At 49.3% G+C, this 21,224-nt stretch overlaps 1 protein-coding gene across 2 annotated transcripts in view; it reads right to left on the reverse strand.

Annotated features, from left to right (window-relative positions):
- Positions 1-13,176: 13,176 nt before the first annotated feature.
- Positions 13,177-21,224, reverse strand: part of dnajc4 (DnaJ (Hsp40) homolog, subfamily C, member 4) — a 274,705-nt gene continuing 266,657 nt past the window's right edge. For both annotated transcript variants that reach the window (XM_072245531.1, XM_072245532.1), the window contains exon 7: positions 13,177-13,294. In XM_072245531.1, the coding sequence (XP_072101632.1) occupies positions 13,195-13,294 (100 nt within the window). In that variant the 3' untranslated portion in view covers positions 13,177-13,194. The remainder of the gene's footprint in view (positions 13,295-21,224) is intronic.

Consider the following 21,224-nt stretch of genomic DNA (forward strand, 5'->3'; position numbering starts at 1 on the left):
CCTTAATGTCTCTCTGCTCTGCACTTTCCTTGTAACTGTAACACTTCATCCCACATTCTAAAGACAAGGACAAACTTTATAAAAAAATTCACTTGACTTGCCACATGCACATCTAAACACATGGTAGAATCCGTTGCTTTGCATCTTATCGAATCCGCGAGGGTTGTGCTGGGAGGCCACATTTCTGCCTCTTTCGATCCTGCACAACGGGGCTTCCATACCAGGCTGGCAGTGACACAGATTCTCCAGAGAACGCAATGCTTTCGAAGGGAGATTTACGGGCATCGCCCTGTGTTGTTCAAATGACACGTCTGCTCCGTCTTTGGAGCAAAGTGGCTCGACGATTGATATTTGATTTTCGCCAACTTAAGGGGAGGTTCTACTCCAGAGAGGTCGCCGGATTAGCCAGAGAGTCCATCTGCTATTTGCTAATTCTGGGGCCTGTCGGAGATGAGCAGTTGACATGAGTGGACAGGATGAGCTGCCTCACCCTAGTCGGCCCTCGCTGCCGCACATACCTCCTCCTCACTGCCCGACCTCCATCTCCTCCATCAAACAGAGTAATCCCGGCTCAAAGTCCTAGCCCACACCCCCCGTCGTGAGAGGTGGAAACGAGGAAGGCCGGCCAACAGGGGGCTCTGGTGAAGCTGTATAGGCCAATCCCCTGTACAGGGGATGCAATGGATCGTAGAAGCAACGGTGTGAGACGCGAAGGAGCCGTGGTTAGCGGGCAAACAAAGGGCTGAAGGTGGAGCAATATAATGGACCATGGAATAAGGGAAGGAGTCGGAGGAGGAAGATGAAGATGATGGTCAGGCTGTGAGGTCCGGGGGGTGGGTGGGTGAAAGAGGGGGGTAACAGTGTCATGGGGCTAGGGGTAAATGGCAGGGAGAGGAATGCCAGCAGCCAGCAAAGCCCTCATCAATACAGAATCGAAATCAGGTATGATTTCACTGGCACGTGTCGTGAAATTTGCTGTCTTTGCGGTACAAGGCTTATTTTAATCCTGTGCAGTAGACCACCCCCCCTCACCCCATACCAGACGGTGATGCAGCCAGTCAGAATGCTCTCCACGGTACATTTGTCGAAGTTTTCAAGTGTTTTAGTCGACAAACCAAATCTCAAACGCCCAATAAAATATAGCCGCTGTCTTGCCTTCTTTGTAGCTGCGTCAATATGTTGGGCTCAGGACGGATCCTCAGAGATGCTGACACCCAGGAACTTGGAATTGTTCACTCTCTCCACCTCCGATCGTGCAAATACAGTAATAAAAATAAGTAAGAAAGCAATACTGAAGCATGACCTGTAAAGAAATTGAGTCCATAGGTTGTGGGGTCAGCTCAGGGTTGAGGTGAGTGAAGTTATCCATGCTGGTTCAGGAGCCTGATGGTTGGAGGGTGATAACTGTTCCTGATCCTGGCAGTGTGGGACCAAGGTAGTGACAAGAAGGGTCTACGTCTTGGATGGTAAATTCCCTTAATGGTGTTTGATTGTGACTCTCACCGTCCCTCCTCAATCAATCAGATTTCCTCCGTCCCACCTTGTTTGCAATTGAAGTCCAGTTCTTACTTAGGGTGAGAACTAGAGGAAAAGAATTTTAACAAAGACGGAGGACTCGCTCGAAGTGAGAATTGGAATTTGATCATAAACGAGGTGGGACAGCAGAAACCTGATTGGATGAGGACGAACCAATCAGGAAGGACGGACGATGGGGGTACAAATACCACCGGACTAGACATGCCCAGGCATCACCCGTGATGAAGATGGCAGTTTGCCATCGAAACGTTAGGTAAAATACCTGTACCCGCTGGTAGCCCGAGAAGAGCTTATTCGTCAGGGAGGCGGGAGAAGATGGCAGCGCGACGACAGCGCCCACGGCCACTCCGGTGATGAATATCTGTTATTTGTCAAGTAGGGGATCGTGCACAATCCTGATTTGATGGAGACAGATGTGAGAGCCCAGCGGAACATCTGGAAAACTTCTGAAATGTCTGCTTTGCTACCACTGCTACTGTGTGGTAACCGGAATCTCTGGAGCTGAAGGCCCCGAATCCTTGGCTTTGTGTGTTTCAGTGACCAGGGAGAGGTCAAAGGCGCTTGGGAGGCTGTATTGGAGAGGCTGCTCGGAAGCTCAGAGTTTTCAGACGGATGGACTCAGGGTCGGCTGCTTCCAATGCATCGGCAAGTTGACGGTGCCTGGAGGTTTATGGCAGGTAGTTTCTCCCTTTTGCCGCCTGCTATCTGGGGACTCGGGAGTCGATCGACTCGGGGGTTTTGAGACTATTTTTTGTACTGTGCCTATGGTCTGTTCTTTATCAAATTATGGTATTGCTTTGCAGGGCTGTAACTATATGTTATAATTATGTGGTTCTGTCACTTAGTCTTTGGTCTGTCTTGTTTTCTGTGATATCACTCCGGAGAAACAGTGTATCATTTCTTAATGCATGTATGCATTTCTAAATGACAATAAAAGAGGACTGAGTGTTCTCATAATCTAATATGCCGGGAAAGCACTGGATCCTTTTCCATGTTGAGTATATTTCACAATTGTGCACAATCACCTTTCCCTTTCTGGTTTTTTTTTTTGGCGTGCGCCTGTTTGCATGCGAGTCTGTGTGTGTGCGTGTGTGCGTCCGTGATGATGTCTTTTTCATGGCTTTTTACAAGGCGCGGAGCGAGAGAGAGACTGTGTGGCGCGCCACTCCTCAGACAGACATTCTCGCGGTATTTTTCCCTTTATTTTACGAGGTGGAGTTGCGATCCCGACACTCAACCTGGCACGGATGGAAAGCGTACTCGGGAGCGGACCGGACTGGTCTCGAACCCGGGAACCTCCGCTCCCGGGTCTGGCGCCGATGTCGTTGTGCCGCCAGCCCGCCCACCTTTTCTGGTTTCTAATGCGGATGATGTTAACAGCGTGGAGTTTGCGACGATTTGTCTGCAGATTTTAGAACTGGCTTATTTGTACTGTTTTTATTGGGGAAAAAATATTGATCCACTATGTTGAACTCCAAGGAAGCAGAGGATGTGGTGCAAAAGAACCCCTAGTTCATTTAAAATGGAATGGATTATTATTCTCAGAATAGCTTCAGGTCTACTTCTATTTAAAAATTCAGTGTGCATATGTTGTTGTTATTGGGCAAAAAAAAATTGCAGAGAGAAGAATTTGGCACGATAAATTTTTACAAGATTTTTGTAAAGACCAGAGAAGGTCTTTACAATAGAGAGGATATTGGTGGCAATGAGAGGAGGGCATGCTTTGGGTGATGATGGTTCTCAGTGATGGACTCCACCTTCTTGAAGATGTCCTCGCTGGTGGGGAGGGTTGTGTCCGCGCTGGAACTGGCCGGGCTGACAGACTATTGCCATCCTGTGCATTGGAGCCTCCGTGCTGGGCACTGACGAAGGGTCTCGGCCCGAAACGTCGACTGTACCTCTTCCTAGAGATGCTGCCTGGCCTGCTGCGTTCACCAGCAACTTTTACATGTGTTGCAGCCAGTTAGAATGCTCACCACAGCACATCTGTGGAAATTTGCTCGAATCGTTGGCATTGCACCAAATCTCCTCAAGCTCCTGGTGAAATATAGTCACTTGGCATTCCTTCTCTGTAATCATTCCTGACTGTTAACGTATTCAAAGACTTTCTACAGGGGTATGACTGAGAGCATCCTGACTGGCTGCATCACTGCCTGGTACGGGAACTGTACCTCCCTCAATCACAGGACTCTGCAGAGAGTGGTGCGGACAGCCCAGCGCATCTGTAGCTGGGAACTCCCCATGATTCAGGACATTTACAGAGACAGGTGTGTAAAAAGGGACTGAAGACTCATTGGGGACCCGAGTCACCCCAACCACAAACTGTTCCAGCTGCTACCATCCGGGAAACGGTACTGCAGCATAAAAGCCAGGACCGACAGGCTCCGGGACAGCTTCTTCCACCAGACTGATTAATTCACGCTGACACAACTGTATTTCTATGCTATATTGACTGTTGCACATACTATTTATTATAAATTACTATAATTGCACATTTTAACAGAGACGTAATGTAAATATTTTCACTCCTCATGTATTTGAAGGATTTAAGTGATAAAGACAATTTAATTCAATACATAAACTGACATGAAGTCAAACATATGCCAACGTCTCTACTTTCTGAGGAGGTTCGGCTTGTCGCCGATCACTCTTGACCAACTTCAACAGGTCAAAACGTATACACAAAGTGCTGGTCAGCAGGTCAGGCAGGATCTACGGAAGGGAATAAACGTTTTGGGCCAAGACCCTTCATTAGGCCTGGACTTCTTCTACAAGATGCACCCTGGCTAGTTGAATCACGGTCTGGTGCGGAAATCCCAGTGTGCAGGAACGAAAGAAACTGCAGCGACCTAACAAATCTCCTCGGCCCTCCCTTTTGTTTCTCCTGACATCTCAGTTTGGGATCTTTTATTCTCTCTGGAAGGCACTGAGTGCATTCTTTATACAGTAAAATAAAAGCCCACAACGTTCTCTATCAACACGTCCTTTGTTATTTTTATCACGGACTCCTGCTTTATCAGCTTATCACCTGCTTCTCTCTTCAAATGCCTAGGTATCAGGATGTTTGCATTAGATCAGTTCCATCGCATCTCCTCGGCACACGACACAGCCCTACCTGCATAGAATAAGACCCAGACAACACGCAGACACGGCTTTGGAGTCACAAAAAAATGATTCCACAGATGCTGGACATCTTGGGCAACCCGCACACCAAATGCTGGGGAGACTCGGCAGGTCGGGCAGCATCTACGGAGGTGGATAAACAGTCGGCGTTCCGGGCCGAGACCCCTTGCCAAGGGCCAGAAACCAGAATAAGAAGGAGGGAGGAGGGGAAGGAGTTCAAGCAGGCAGCTGGGAGGTGAGACCAGGTGAGGGGGAAGGTGGGGGTTGAAGGAAGAAGCTGGGAGGCGATAGGCGGAAGAGGTAAAGGGTTGAAGAAGGAGGAATCTGACAGGAGAGGAGAGTGGGCCGTGGGAGAAAGGGAAGGAGAAGGGGAACCAGAGGGAGGTGAGGGGAAGAGAAGGGGTGAGAGGGGAACTGTAATGGGGAATGTGAGAAGAGAGTGGCGGGGGGGTAATTGTTACTGGAAGTTGGAGAAATCAATGTTCATGCCATAGGTTACCCGGGCAGAACACGAGGTGAATGAGGGGGTGGGGGGAATCCGATTAAAATCTGTCAAATGTTGAAAGGCCTCGATAGAGTAGATTTGGAGAGGATGTGTCCTGTGGGTTAAATATACCCAGTGACCTGGCCTGCACAGATGTCTGTGGCAATGAATTCCAAAAAAGTCTCCACCCTCTGGCTAAAGAAACTCCTCCTCATCTCTGTTCTGAAGGCACATCCCTCTATTCTGAGGCTGTGCCCTCTGGTCCTAGACTCCCTCCACTATTGGAAACATCCTCTCCACATCCACTCGATCTAGGTCTTTCCAATAATCGATAGGTTTCAATGATATCCCTCCTCCCTCATTCTTCTAAACTCCAGTGAGTACAGGCCCAGCGCCATCAAACGCTCCTCATATCGTAACCCCTTCATTCTCGTAAACCCTCTGTGATGCCAGCACATCCTTTCTTAGATATAGGGCCCAAAATTGATCACAGTACTCAAAACGTGGTCTGCCCAATGCCTTATAAAGATCCTTCGTCTACACAATGTATAAATACACTCAATTTGAAAGGCCCAGGCTGCCTTGAGTGTTTGGAAGGAAGCCTGCAGCTTCTCAGCCGGTGAAGTGAGGCATCGTGGAACTTTCCAGAGTAAGGCCCAACAGAGCTGCTGCCTCACAATACCAGTAAAAGGTTTCTTTCCCACAGGCAGTTAATCTGATCAACCATTCCAGTTACACCCCTGCCCCCTCTATCTATGATCTCAGCACTGCACGTTAAACCGATTTTATATTGCTACTTTTGTTCTGCGAGTGAGGGAGTCGGGGATTGTTATAGAACATAGAAATCTACAGCACATTACAGGCCCTTCGGCCCACAATGTTCTGCCGACCATGGAACCTACTCTAGAAACTGACTAGAGTTACCCTACCGCATAGCCCTCTATTTTCCTAAGCTCCATGTACCTACAGCCGGTGATATTAAGCCCGACTGTGCTTGTGAATGATGCGTTATAAAGCCTCACCATTACATCCTTGCTTTTATATTCCAGCCCACTCATTGTATTTGCCTTCCTTTACCGCCGGCTCAACCTGCAAGTAAACCTTTCGGGAATCCTGCACAACGACCGCCAAGTCCCTTTTGCTCCTCTGATTTCTGAATGCATTTCGAAAGCAGTCTAAACCTTTATCCTTTCTACCGGAGTTCATGGCCGTACGGTGTATTCCAGCCGCCATTTCTTTGCCCCATTCTCCTAGCCTGTTCACGTCCTTCGGCAGGCTCCCCGCTTCCTCAGGGGAGGTATTAGGATCAAGAGAGCGTTTAGGGTCGTGTATCTATACCAGGTTACCCCTCTTGTCTAAACCGCGGCAGAGACAAACTTCCAGCCTGTCCGTAAAGCGAAGGAGACGAAGTGTACTACAGAGAAGGGATTTGTTTAAGTAGATTGGATTAGGTGAAGTCTGGTGACAAGGAGTGAACACACTAGCACGTAGAGCAGTGGAGCCAAAAGCTCTGGAGCTTGTTCCCCTTTCAACATCTCGTGTAATTCGAAGCAGTTGCAAGTTTTATTGACCTTAAGAAGAGTGGTTTAAAATTGAGAAAAATTGGGCGGGGTTGGTGGCGGCGGGGCGAATCTCATTCAAACTTATGAAATATTTAAAGGCAAAAACAACAGAAAATCTGCAGATGCTGGAAATCCGAGCAACACACACATAAAATGCTGGAGGAGCTCAGCAGGCCAGGCGGTGTCTATGGGACAGAGTGAACAGTCCACATTTCAGGCTGAAACCCTTAATCAGGAGTGGGAAAAGAGTGAGAGGTCAGAGTAAGAAGGTGGGGGGAGGGGAGGAAGAAGTACAAGGTGGCAGGTGATGGGTGAAACCGGGGGGTGGTAAAGAGCTGGGAGGTCGAATGGTGAAAGAGATAAGGGCTGGAGAAGAACCAGAGGGAGGTGATAGGCCGATAAGGAGGGGAATGGGAATGGGGAATGGTGAAGGTGGGGAGTGGGCAGTTACTGGAAGGTTGAGAAATCAATATTAATGCCATCAGGTTGCAGGCTACCCAGATGGAATATAAGGTGTTGCTCCTCCACCCTGAGTGTGGCCTCCTCGTGTCAGTAGACGAGGCCACGGACTGACACGTCGGAATGGGAACGGGAAGTAGAATTGAAATGGGTGGCCTCTGGGAAAACCCGCTTTCTCTGGCAGACAGAGTATGGGTGCTTGGCGAAATGTGGCCTCCCAATCTGCATTGGTTCTAGACTGAGAGGATGAGGAGAAGATGTTTCCTATAGTGGGGGGAGTCTTAGTTTAGAGGGCACAGGCTCAGTATACAAGAAGGTCCCTCTAGAACAGAGATGAGAAGGAATTTCTTCAGCCAGAGGGTGTTGAATCTGTGGAATTCATCGCCACAGATGGCTATGAAGGACAAGTCATTGGGTGTATTTCAAAAGGAGGTTGATGGGTTTTTGATTACTAAGGGTGTCAAAGGAGAAGGCAGGAGAATGGGGTTGAGAGGGATAATAAATGAGCCATGATGGAATGGAGGATTGGACTTGATGGGCTGAATGGCCTAATTCTGCCTCTCTGCCCTTCGGCATAAAAGTAATCTTTTATGCCAAAGTGATAAAAAGTGATCTGGGCTGTACCCTCCAAATATCCAGACCCTGCCTCTCATTTTTTTTTTGCACTACCTTACTTTCCCTTTTCTATTTATGATTTATAATTTAAATTTTTAATATTTACTATTGATTTGTACTCCAGGGAGCATGAAGCGCGGAATCAAATATCGCTGTGATGATTGTACGCTCTAGTATCAATTGTTTGGCGACAATAAAGTATAAAGTATAATCTTGAAATAGTTAGTGTGGCTCCGAAATGTTGGTTAAAAAGCCAAGGCAGCATTTTATACTCGGCAACATTCAGCGATGGGACACTATTGAGAATTAGATGCTCCAATATATTAGTGCTTCGAACTCGTGTGTCAAGTAAACCTGGAAATTTGCACTCAGCAATGCACACAAAATGCTGGAGGAACTCAGCAGGCCAGGCAGCATCTAGGAAAAGTGTACAGTCAACATTTCAGGCCGAGACCCTTCATCGGGACTGGAGAATAAAAGCTGAGGAGTAGATTTAAAAGGTGCTGGGGAGGGGAGAGAGAAACTCCAGGCGATAGGTGAAACCTGGAGGGGGAGAGAATGAAGTGCGTGGAAGTGGATTGGTGAAGGAGACAGAAGACTATGAAAGAAAGAAAAGGGAGAGGAGCACCAGAGGGAGGCGATGGGCGGGCAAGGAGATAAGGTGAGGAAGAGAAAAGAGGATGGGGAATGGTGAAGGCGGGGTGGGGTGGGGGCATTACCGGAAGTTTGAGATGACATGTTCCTGCCATCAGGTTGGAGGCTACCTGGACAGAATATGAGGTGTTGTTCCTCCAACCTAACCGTGGCCTCATTGCGACAGTACAGGAGGCCATGGACTGACACATCGGAATGGGAATGGGAAGTGGAATTAAAATGGGTGGCCGCTGGGAGATCCCGCCTGTCCTGCTGGACGGCGCATAGGTGCTTAGCGAAGAGGTCTCCCAATCTGCGTCGGGTCTCTCCGATATACAAGAGGCCACACTGGGAGCACCAGACACAGTAGGTGACTCCAACAGACTCACAGGTGAAGTGTCGCCTCACCTGGAAGGACTGTTTGGGGTCCTGGATGGTAGTGAGGGAGGAGATGTAGGGGCAGGTGTAGCACTTGTTCTGCTTGCAAGGGTAAGTGCCAGGGGGGAGATCAGTGTGGAGGGATGAATGGACGAGGGAGTCGTGTAGGGAGCGATCTCTGTGGAAAATAGGAAGGGGGGGTATTGGGAAAGATGTGTTTGGTGGTGGGATCCTGTTGGAGATGGTGGAATTTCTCAAACTTCTGGAAATGTCCCCACCACCCTTCTCCTATATAATTACCCACCTCCTTTCCCCTCTCTCTGGTGCTCCTCCCCCCTTTCCTTACTTCCATGGCCTTCTGTCTCTTTCCTCGGCATACACATAACCAAGGATCTCATGTGGTCTGTATATACTGGTTGTGTGGTGATAAAAGCACAATGGCACCCCTTTCACCTCAGATGGTTGAGGAAGTTTGGTATGGGCCCCCAAATTCTCAGAACTTTCTACAGGGGCACAATTGAGAGCATCCTGACTGGCTGCGTCACTGCCTGGTATGGGAACTGTACCCCCCTCAATCGCAGGACTCTGCAGAGAGTGGTGCGGACAGCCCAGCGCATCTGTAGTTGTGAACTTCCCATGATTCAGGACATTTACAAAGACAGGTGTGTAAAAAGGGCCTGAAGGATCATTGGGGACCCGAGTCACCCCAACCACAAACCGTTCCAGCTGCTACCATCCGGTAGACAGTACCGCAGCATACAAGCCAGGACCAACATCTTTTCCATAGATGTTGCCTGGCCTGCTGAGTTCCTCCAGCATTTTGTGTGTGTTGCTTGGATTTGCAGCATCTGCAGATTTTCTCCTGTTTGCACTCAGTGGCCACTTTATTAGGTACACCTGCTTGTTAATGCAAATATAGTTGAGTGAACTCGGCCTTTTCTCCTTGGAGTGACAGAGGATGAGAGGTGACCTGATAGAGGTGTGTAAGATGATGAGAGGCATTCATCGTGTGAGGCTTTGCCCCAGGGCTGAAACGGCTAACACGAGAGGGCACAGTTTTAAGGTGCTTGGAAGAAGGTACAGAGGAGATGTCAGGGGTAACTTTTTTTACACAGAGAGTGGTGAGTGCGTGGAATGGGCTGCCGGCAACGGTGGTGGAGGCGGATACGATAGGGTCTTTTAAGAGACTTTTGGATAGGTACATGGAGCTTAGAAAAATAGAGGGCTATGGGTAACCCCAGGTATTTCTAAAGTAAGTACATGTCAGGCACAGCATTGTGGGCTGAAGGGCCTGTATTGTGCTGTAGGTTTTCTGTGTTCTAAATATCTAATCAGCCAATCATGTGGCAGCAACTCAATGTATAAAAACATGCAGACGTGGTCAAGAGGTTTAGTTGTTGTTCAGACCAAACATTGGAATGGGGGAAGAAATGTGATCTAAGTGACTTTAACCGTGGAATGATTGCTGGTGCCAGATGGGGTGGTTTGAGTATCTCCAAAACTGGTGATATCCTGGGATTTTCACGCACAACAGTCTCTACAGTTCACAGAGAATGGTGTGAGAAACAAAGATCTTCCAGTGAGTGACAGCTCTGTAAGCGAAAGTGTCTTGTTAATGAGGGAGGTCAGAGGAGAAAGGCCAGTAATGCCCACCGTGGCCTTCCACGACATGCCGAGGAGATTCTTGCACGGGCTGCTCCCGCGTACCTTTCACTTCCTTGCCTTCGTCTGCCAAACGGACTCGCCGTGGCGGTACGTTTTACCACCCGGCGACAGGAGAGGTCCCCAGTGGAAATCTCTCTATGGAGGGGGCCTTCCCCTGTACCTTGGGGACCTGGGGTGGAAGGTGTTGCCTAAGGCAGTACAGTGTTAAATCAGTTTACCGACACCCCGTCCACTTGTCCATTCTGAGACCGGGAGGAGCCGGTGTACCACGTTTATATGGATTGTAAGAGGCTGCAGCCCATGCTTGAATATCAGAAGGGGCTGCTCCTCAGGTTTTCGTTACCCTTCAGCCCTGATATAAGGGCGTCCAGTACAGAAGGGGGTGTGGCACTTGGAGGATTTACAGGCGGGCTTGCTGCTGGGCCTGGCCAGGATGGCCACTCGAAGGTCCAGGTTGCGGGCAGGCTGAAGGCTCTGCTGGGGCCGACTTCCTGGCCCTCTTCCGCAGAGTGTACCGCTCGGACCCGGAAAAGATTGGGAAAGTGCTTCACCGAGCACCTTGGCTCTGTGTCCGCCACAAAAAGCAGGATCACCCAAAGGCCGTCCATTGCAACTCTACTTCCCATTCCCATACGGCAGTCCCCGGCCTCCTCTACCGCCACGATGAGGCCACACTCAGGGTGGAGGAGCAACACCTTATATAGCCTCCAACCTGATGGCATGAATATCGATTTCTCTAACTTCTGATAATCACCCCCTCCTCTCTCCTTCACTATTCCCTATTCCTGTTTCCCTCTCTCACCTTACCTCCATACCTGCCCAACACCTCCCTCTGGTGCTCCTCCCTCTTCTATTTCTTCCATGGTTTTCTGTCCTCTCCTATCAGATACCCCCTCCTCCAGTCCTTTATCTCTTCCACCAATCAACATCCCAGCTCTTTACTCCCCCCGCCCCTTCTCCCGGTTCCACCTATCACCTGCCACTTTGTACTTCTTCCTCCCCTCCCGCCACCTTCCTCCCTCTTCCCGATGAAGGGTCCCAGCCCGAAACATCGAGGCTGTTGAGGCTGCCAGGCCTGCTGAGTTCCTCCAGCGTTTTGTGTGTGTTGCTGATGGAAAGTGTGTCAACAGGGCTGCACTGCCGGGGGGTGACTGGGGCTGAGAAGTTAAATTGTGAACTTGCTGAAGACTGCCATGCTTCAAGTAGGCAGCGTCCATCATTGAGGACCCCCACCACCCAGGACATGCCCTCTTCTCACTGCTACCATCAGGAAGGAGGTACAGGAGCCTGACGGCACACACTCAATGTTTTAGGCACAATTTCTTCTCCTCTGCCGTCAGATTTCTGAACGGACAATGGACCCGCCTGTGAACACTACCTCACTATTTTTTGGGCTCTTATATTGCCCTGCCCTTTGAATTGAATTATAGGGAATGTGGCTCAGTGGCAAAACACGTGCTTTGAATGTTTGAGGCCGCTGGTTCAATCCCCAGCATCTCCACTCTCAGTTGGCAAAATACTGGGGCAGCACGGTAGCGTGGCGGTCAGCATAGCGGTTTACGGTACCGGCGACCCGGGTTCAATTCCCGCCGCTGCCCCTAAGGAGTTTGCACGCTCTCCCTGTGACCGCGTGGGTCTCCTCCCACAGACCAATAGTGTACCAGTTAGTAGGCTCAATCATGCTGGAATTTCAAGCAACACACATCAAAGTTGCTGGTGAACGCAGCAGGCCAGGCATCATCTCTAGGAAGAGGTACAGGCGACGTTTCGGGCCGAGACCCTTCATCAGGACTAACTGAAGGAAGAGCTAGAAAGAGATTTGAAAGTTGGAGGGGGAGGGGGAGATCCGAAATGATAGGAGAAGACAGGAGGGGGAGGGATGGAGCCAAGAGCTGGACAGGTGATAGGCAAAGGGGATATGAGAGGATCATGGGACAGGAGGCCCAGGGAGAAGGAAAAGGGGGAGGGGGGGAAAAAGCCCAGAGGATGGGCAAGAGGTATAGTGAGAGGGACAGAGGGAGAAAAAGGAGAGAGAGAAAAAGTATGTGTGTATATAAAAAAAGGCATCCGTTAATCTTGTGATACCATGGATCTGCGCCTGGAAAGTCTTCACTCTCTAGGGCGCAGGCCTGGGCAAGGTTGTATGGAAGACCGGCAGTTGCCCATGCTGCAAGTCTCCCCTCTCCATGACACCGATGTTGACCAAGGGAAGGGCATTAGGACCCATACAGCTTGACACCGGTGTCGCCGCAGAGCAATGTGTGGTTAAGTGCCTTGCTCATGGACACAACACGTTGCCTCGGCTGGGGCTCGAACTCACGACCTTCAGGTCGCTAGTTCAATGCCTTAACCACTTGGCCACCTGTGTGTGTATATAAATAAACAAATAAATAAATAACGGATGGGGTATGAAGGGGAGGTGGGGCATTAACGGAAGTTTGAGAAGTCAATGTTCATGCCATCAGGTTGGAGGCTACCCAGACAGAATATAAGGTCATCGTAAATTGTCCCCGCGATTAGGCAGGGGTTAAATCGAGGGCGCAGCTCGAAGGGCCACACAACAAATTTCCGCCATGTGGCAGTGATTCTAAACCTGATTGTGACTCTGAGAATCAGAGAATTTATATTGTAAAGTGGGTGCACTGTGCTGTCCGCAGTTGAACGGAAGCCAGTTTTGGTACAACAGGGGGATGCCACTGGAGACAGGCACAGAGACCGCGGTTTTCCCTGGAGTGCGCTTTATTTATCAGCGTCCCCTTGCTTCTTTGCCCTGTACTTCTCCATGAAGTCCGCGTGCTTTTGCCGAAGGATCTCTTGCTGCTTCTTGAAGCCGTTCATCCTGGAAGAGAGAGGAGAGTGTGAGTGCTGGGAAGTCTGGGCGGCAGGGGCTCACAACGTTCGAGGTCAGTTCGTCCTCAAAGTGCCTCATGTCACCATGGAGGTTCATTTTCTCGCGGGCATTCGCAGTGGAGTCAATGAAAAACTACACACAGATAAAGACGGGCGAACGTCCAGAGGGGGCACGAGGAGGCAAACTGGGCGAGCGCTCTCCCTGCAGCGGAGCCGACTCCTCGCGCATTGGGCAGGGGTGTGCGGCGGGGACCTGCTGCCGCCTCACCAGTTCGATCCTGGCCTCCGGCGCTGGCTGCGTGGGGCTGTACAACGAGGGGGTCTAATCCCCAACTGCCTGGGCGCTCCGAATGTGTGAGAGGGGTTGACAGCCAGATCATTTACAGGGAGATGAGTGTGGGGTGGGATTTAGTGGGTTGCTTTGAGAGCTGCCATAAACTCAACAGGTGGAATAAAATGGTGGGGGCGGGGGTGGTGTAGATGGGTCCTCGATTGTCGGTGCAACTTCATGGGCTGAAGGCCCTGTTTCCAAGCAGGATGGGCATAAGACAAAATTAGGCCATTCAGCCCATCGAGTCTGCTCCACAATTTGATCAAGATTGATTTATTATCCCTCTCAACCCCATTCTCCCGTCTTCTCCCCATAACCTTTGATGCCCTGACTAATCAAGAACCTACCAACCTCTGCTTTAAATCTACCCAGTGACTTGGCCTGTGCAGCTGTCTGTGGCAATGAATTCCACAGATTCGCCACCCTCTGGCTAAAGAAATTCCTCCTCATCTCTGCTCTGAAGGGACACCTTTGTATTCTGAAACTGTGCCTTCTGGTTGCAGACTCACCCACTATTGGAAACATCCCTTCCACATTCACTCTTATCCAGGCCTTTCATTATTCAATAAGTTTCAATGAGACTCCCCTTCATTCTTCTAAATTCCACCGAGTACAGGCCCAGAGCTATAGATTGAGACTTGAGGCTATGGGCCTACTCTGGGATTCAGGCCTGTGGACCGAACGTGGTTCGGAATGCTGTTGCTTGCTTTTGTTGTTTGTGTGATTTGTGTTTTTTTTCTTTCTCTGCGCATCGGGTGTTGGTCTTTTCTTTTTAATTGGGCTCTTACGGGTTTCTTGTTTGGTGGCTGCCTGTAAGCAGACGAACCTCAAGGATGTATAATTTACACACATTTAGATGATAGGTGTACTTTGAATCTTTGAATTTTTCAGTTCCAGGATCACCTCCAGTGGCAGCATATCCTTTCTTAGACAAGGGGCCCCAGACTACCTCACAATAGTCCAAATGACTCTCCGTGTCCTGGAATAACAGTGCCCGGGGTAGGGTGGGGGAAGCTTTGACAGAAGGACCACACTTACAGCTGAGGGTGAACACTGTATGTACAGGAATAACTAATGTTCAGTCAATATGCTCTTGATAGATCCATAAAATACGACAGGTACTTGGGGCAGCTATAGGGATAAGGCCACAGGTTTACAATTCATGAGAGTTGATCTCAGGGACAATATCAGGAGATATAAAGAGCCTCAAGTTTATTGTCATTTAACTATTTAAATGTATATAACCATCTAACCTATATAGGAACGAGACAACATTTCTCCAAACCAGGGTGTAAAGCACAGTAGTACACGTAACACACAATAACTTATGAAGGTAAGGATAAAAGGTAAGGATGGATTATGTGTAAATAACAGACTGAAGTGTACAGATTAAATATTGTCATGTACAGAACAGATTAACCAGTGACACTTCGAATGCGATGCAGCAGAGGGTTCTGAAGGAAGAAACTGTTTCCCATCCTGACCGTTCTTGTCTTTATGCATCGGAGTCTCCTGCCTGATGGTAGAAAGTCAACGAGGATGCTGGATGGATGGGTGGGATCCTTGATAATACTGAGGGCCCTGCGTACACAGTGCTCCTGATAAATGCCTCCGATGGCTGGTAGGGAGACGTCTCTGAGCCTCTGGAATGTATGAGGCTCTAGATTAGCAAAAGAAAATAACCTACACTTATTTTTCTAGTGCATTTCACATCGATTGCAACTGTGGTACTTATCAAGTGCAGTTGGACTTGGAGGGCAGGAAAACATATAGGCATCCGTTAGTCTTGTGAGACCATGGATTTGCACCTTGGAAGGTTTCCAGGGCGCAGGCCTGGGCGAGGTTGTATGGAAGACCAGCAGTTTCCCATGCTGCAAGTCTCCCCTCTCCACGCCACCGATGTTGTCCAAGGGAAGGGCATTAGGACCCATACAGCTTGGCACCGGTGTCGTCGCAGAGCAATGTGTAGTTAAGTGCCTTGCTCAAGGACACAACATGCTGCCTCAGCCAAGGCTCGAACTCACGACCTTCAGATCAGTAGACCGACGCCTTAACCACTTGGCCACGCGCCAACACACAGCAGCCAATAATGCGCATGGTGAGATCTACAATCAAGCACCATTAAGGATCTTTACCATCCGAGACATGGACCCTTCTTGTTACTACCTTAGAGTCCCACGCCGCTAGGATCAGGAACTGTTATCACTCTCCAACCATCAGGCTCCTGAACCAGCGTGGATAACTTCACTCACCTCAACCCTGAGCTGACCCCCAAACCTACAGACTCACTTTCTTTACAGCTCATGCTTCAGTATTGCTTGCTTACTTATTTTTATTATTTGCACGATCAGCGGTGGAGAGAGTGAACAATTCCAAGTTCCTGGGTGTCACCAAAAGCACTCGCAAATTTCTGCAGATGTACCGTGGAGAGCATTCTGACTGGCTGCACCACCGTCTGGAATGGGGGTGGGGGTGGGGGCTACTGCACAGGATAGAAGTAAGCTGCAGAGAGTTGTAAACTCAGTCAGCTCCATCACGGGCACCAGCCTCCGTAGTATCCAGGACATCTTCAAGGAGCGGTGTCTCAGAAAGGCAGCGTCCATCACAAAGGACCCCCGTCACCCAGGACATGCCCTCTTCTCATTGCTACCATCAGAGAGGAGGTACAGGAGCCTGAAGGCACCCACTCAACGATTCAGGAACAGCTTCTTCCCCTCTGCCGTCCGATTTCTGAATGGACATTGAACCCATGAACACTACCTCACCACTTTTTTATTTCTATTTTTGCACTACGTATTTAATTTAGCTATATACATACTTATTGTAATTCACAGTTTTTTCTCTATTTATCATGAATTACATTATACTGCTGCTGATAAGCAAACAAGTTTCACCGCGTATGCTGGTGATATTAAACCAGATTCTAATTTGTCTTCTTTAGTACATTGTTTGTTGGTCTTTGTTATGTACAGCTTCCATAAATCCTGTTGTATTTCTTTATTTTCCTGTAAATGAATCTCAGGGTAGTATACAGTGAGATGCATGTACTCTGATAATAAGTTTACTTTGATCTTTGAAAAGATTACGGTCAGCAAGGGTCACAAACTGCCCACAGCGGTGGAACACGTCCACTGAGTGCCTTGTCATCTGCTCTCTGTGCGTCAGGAGGATTAATACTGTCTGCGACTGCCGAGTGAGTGTGGGGAGGGGGGAGGTGGCCGCTTCCCTGCGCGGGTCTGCTCCCTCTCCCCCGCCCCCGTTCTTGGCTGCAGCCGCCGACGTCTTAAAGTGGTTAAGAGAGATCCTTTTGAGTGCGATCTGAAAACAAGTCAGCTTCTGTGGGGTATCGCATTCCCCATTCAGTGGGATGAATGGGAAGTGTGAATAGTTCTGTCCAGCCCTGACGCAGTACCACAGCGCTAGTGGCCAGGCTGGGCGGGGAGAGGGTGCACACAATGGGCAGGCAGCCTCGCTTCAACGCAGTCAATCGCTCCAAGGCAGAATCAGAGTATGGCGCGAGCGTCACGGGTCCCACCCCCACCCTCACTGAGGGCCAGGACGTGCCGCACCACACGTAGGTCCGGGGGGGGGGCCCCGCCCACTCCTGACGGGAGCCAGTCCGCCCGCCTGCCCGGGAAGTACGCAGGCAGCGGGGCACTTCGAGCAGACGTGAGCGCAGACCCGTACGGCGCGGAAACAGGGCTCCCGTCCCCGTGACTCCCACCGCTGGCCAAGTGATGCATGTGCTCATCGAAATGTTTCTTAAGAGCTACTGACGGCATGAACATTGAATTCTCTCATGTCTGGTAATTTCTCACACCTCCCCTTCTCTTCTTCCGTTCCATATTCTGTCTCCTTCCCCTCCCTCACCAGTCCATCACCTCCCTCAGGTGCCCCTCCTCTTTCCCTCGCTCCCACGGTCCATTCTCCTCACCTATCGGATTCCTTCTTCTTCAGCCCTTGACCTTTTCCACCTATCACCTGCCAGCTTCTTACTTCGTACGCTCCTCCCCCCACCGCTGACCTTGCCCCTCATCTATCACTTGCCAGCTTGTACTCCTTCCCCCCCCACCCCCAGCTTCTTATTCCGGCTTCTTTCCCCCCTTTGCTTTCTGGTTCCGATGAAGGGTCTCAGCCCGAAAACGTGACTCTTTATTCCTCTCCATAGATGCTGCCTGACCTGCTGAGTTCCTCCCAAAATTTTATGTCACAGACCCTGCAGACCAGTGAGGGGGCGCCGGGTAGTGGCAGGTCTTGACGCACCGGCACGTCATTTATCTGAGTTTATTGATGACCAATTTTTTTACTGAGCTGAGGAGGTTTGGCTTGTCACCTAAGACACTTAGAAATTTCGACAGATGGAGAGCATTCTGACTGGCTGCGTCATCATCGCCTGGTACGGGGAGGGGCGTGGGGTTACAGCACAGGATCAAACGAGGCTGCAGAGAGTTGTAAGGTCAGTCAGCTGCATCGTGGCCACCAGCCTTTGTCGTACCTGAGACATCTTCAAGGAGCGATGCCTCAAAAAGGCGCGTCCATCATTATGGGCCCCCATCACCCAGGACGTGTCCCTCTTCATTATTTTATTGAGATAAGAGCGCGGAGCAGGTCATCCTGGCTTTTCGAGCCGCATCGCCCAGCAAACCCCAATTTGACCCAAGACTAATAATGGAACAATTTACAATGACCCACCAACCGGTACATCTTTGGACTGTGGGAGAAAACCACAGCACCTGGAGGAAACCCTAGTGGTCTTCCGGAGAATGTACAAACTCCTTGCAGGCAAACTGAACCCAGTTCGCTGGTTTATTCTCCTGTAAATGCCAGCAAGAAAATTAATCTCATGGTAGGATACGTACCTTGTCAATAAATTTACTTGGCATTTTACTTTGATGGCTTGTGTTTCATACCCTTGAGCGGTGAGCTGGTTTTAGCATGGGAGTTGTCGGGGAGGGGGAGGAACAGTGGTCAGCCGACTTCTCTGCCTGTGTTACTCGTGAGGTTGAGGGATCCCTGAGTCCTGCCGCTGACTCGGGAGGTCGCCAGTGCACAGCAAGACCCCACGGGGAGGTGGAAGTGGGTGACGGGTGAAGGTGTTGGAGTGGACTGACTTGATTGTCAGTTTTACTGGTCTGCCTGACAGATACACACTGGGCCCAGCTTGGAGCACTTGGCATTGACGCCAAGAGTGGCCCAGTGCCTCGGTTTACATGACGCAGCGTGACGGCGGTACCTCTGGCACTGCAGCACTCTGCTTCACGGTCACTTACCAGGCGCACGTCGAACGTACAGGGAATTGCAGTTCATGTGCACAACCTACTGAGATATATATGAACAGACACTGTAGACAATTCTAGTTGTAATTCTCATTATGCATTATAATTTATAGTATCTTTTGTGTTTTGCACTATATTTCTGTCACAAAACGACGAATTTCACAATATACGTCAGTGATCATGAAGCTGATTCTGATGCTAATTCTGGTTGAAGGCCGGCTTCTCATTGCTACCATCGGGAAGGAGGTACAGGAGCCTGAAGGCTCACACTCAACAATTGAGGGACAGTTTCTTCCCCTCTGCCGTACTTTTTTAAAATTTCCGCTTTGTACTACTTACTTAATTTAATCATTTAATATACTCTCTATAATTCAGTCTTTTTTCTCCTCTATTTATCACGTATTGCATTGAACTGCTGCCGCAAAGGTAACAGATTTCACGACACGTGCCGGTGATATTAAACCTGATTCTGGGGCTGAAGTCTGCGGGCTGGACACTGGAACCGGCTGCCAGTCCTGGGCTTGAATGACAGTGTGTTTGGGTGGGAGGGAGGAACGGGGCTTGTTTCTGCCGCTGCTGTTTTGTTCCTTGCTGCTTTGTCCGTGTAGTCCAGCCGAGCACTGTGGGTAAGCTATGCTGGCGCCAGAATGTGTGGCCCTCACCCCCCCAGCACGTCCTCAGGTTGTGTTGGTTGTCAACGCTGTGTATTTCGATGTACACGTGATAAATAAACTGGAATCTCGATTCTGATTCAACGAGCGACCTCTCTCTCCCCTCGATGTAGAGCGCGAGCCTGTCAAGGTGCTGTGTAATGGACTCTAGTTTTAGTTCGATTCAGGATCAAGGTCTCTTTGGGGGCTTTTGCTTGCATGGCAGTTTGGGGGGGGGCAGGTTCGGTAGTTTTGCTGGTGCGAGTGGGGTGGGAGGGGGGATTGCTGTTGCCCCTGCGAAGGGTGGGGAGGGGCGGTTTGGGGCTCCCATGTTCTATTATTCATTCTATGGGATCCCTTGTTTCGTGGATGTCTGTGAAGAGTACGAATTTCAGGTCCTGACGAAGGGTTCCGGTCCGAAACGTTGACTGATCGTTTCCACGGATGCTGCTCGACCTGCTGAGTTCCTCCAGCGTGTTGTGAGTGTTGCTTTGACCCCAGCATCTGCAGAGTATTCTGTGTTTACGAATTTCAGGTTGCGTACTGTATAAATTCTCTGATACTAAAGGGACCTAAATCTAAACCTAAATATTTCAAAATACATTTATTATCAAACTATGTACACATTATACAACCTTGAGATTCATCAACAGGCAGCCACGAAACAAAGAAACCCAACAGAACCCGTTAAAAAAAGACCATCAAACACCCAATGTGCAGAGAGAAAAAAAAATCACTTCCAACAGATAAAATAAAAAATCTTTATTTATATAATAAAAATAATTATATAAAATTATATTTTTATATAATTATATTATAAAATTATGTTATATTTTGGGCAGGAGGAGAAGATGGCGGCGTGATGCAGCGTGCATAGCCTCTCCGGTGAAATGATATCGTATTTGTTAAATGGGGGCCGTGCACAATTCTGATTTCATGGAGACAGCCGTGAGAAGCACGGAGGAACATCTGGAGTAACTTCTGAAATGCCCAGTTCGCTGCTGCTGCTACTGGGCGATTGAGAATCTCCGGAGGGAAGGCCCCAAAATCCTCGGCTTTGCCTGCTGCTGGCAGACGGGGCTGGGGTCGAGGCGTTCGGCAGAGATGGTGCTCGGTGTCAGAGGGCTGGTCAGAGCTCGAAGTTTTCAGACGACTCAGAGTCAGACTGTGGTTGGGCATGGCAGGGAGAGTTTTCTTCCTTCTCCCGTCTGCGTGAGATGTGGGACATTTGAGAGACTTTGAACTTTTTTAACCACGCCCATGGCCTGTTCTTCATCAAGTTATGGTATTGTTGCACTGTTGTAACTATATGTTATAATAATGCGGTTTTTGTTAGTTTTTCAGTCTTGGTCTGTCCTGTGTTTCTGTGATATCACACCGGAGGAATATTGTATCATTTCTTAATGCATGCATTACTAAATGACAATAAAAGAGGACTGCGTGTCCTCATAATCTAATCTAATCTATTATTTTTACATAATAAAAATCTTTATGGCATCTTTCCCCATTGATAATACTAATGACATCCTCTCATGGGGGAAGCAATATGGAGGGAGGCAAGAGGTGGCAGCTGAACTAACCTGACTGTTGGACTAGAGGCTGATAGAAATCAGTTCAGGCACAGTAAAGATCAAAAACTTAAATCAGCTAACAGAGGATGAA

Source organism: Mobula birostris, chromosome 28, assembly GCF_030028105.1.
Source record: "Mobula birostris isolate sMobBir1 chromosome 28, sMobBir1.hap1, whole genome shotgun sequence".
NCBI lineage: Eukaryota > Metazoa > Chordata > Chondrichthyes > Myliobatiformes > Myliobatidae > Mobula > Mobula birostris.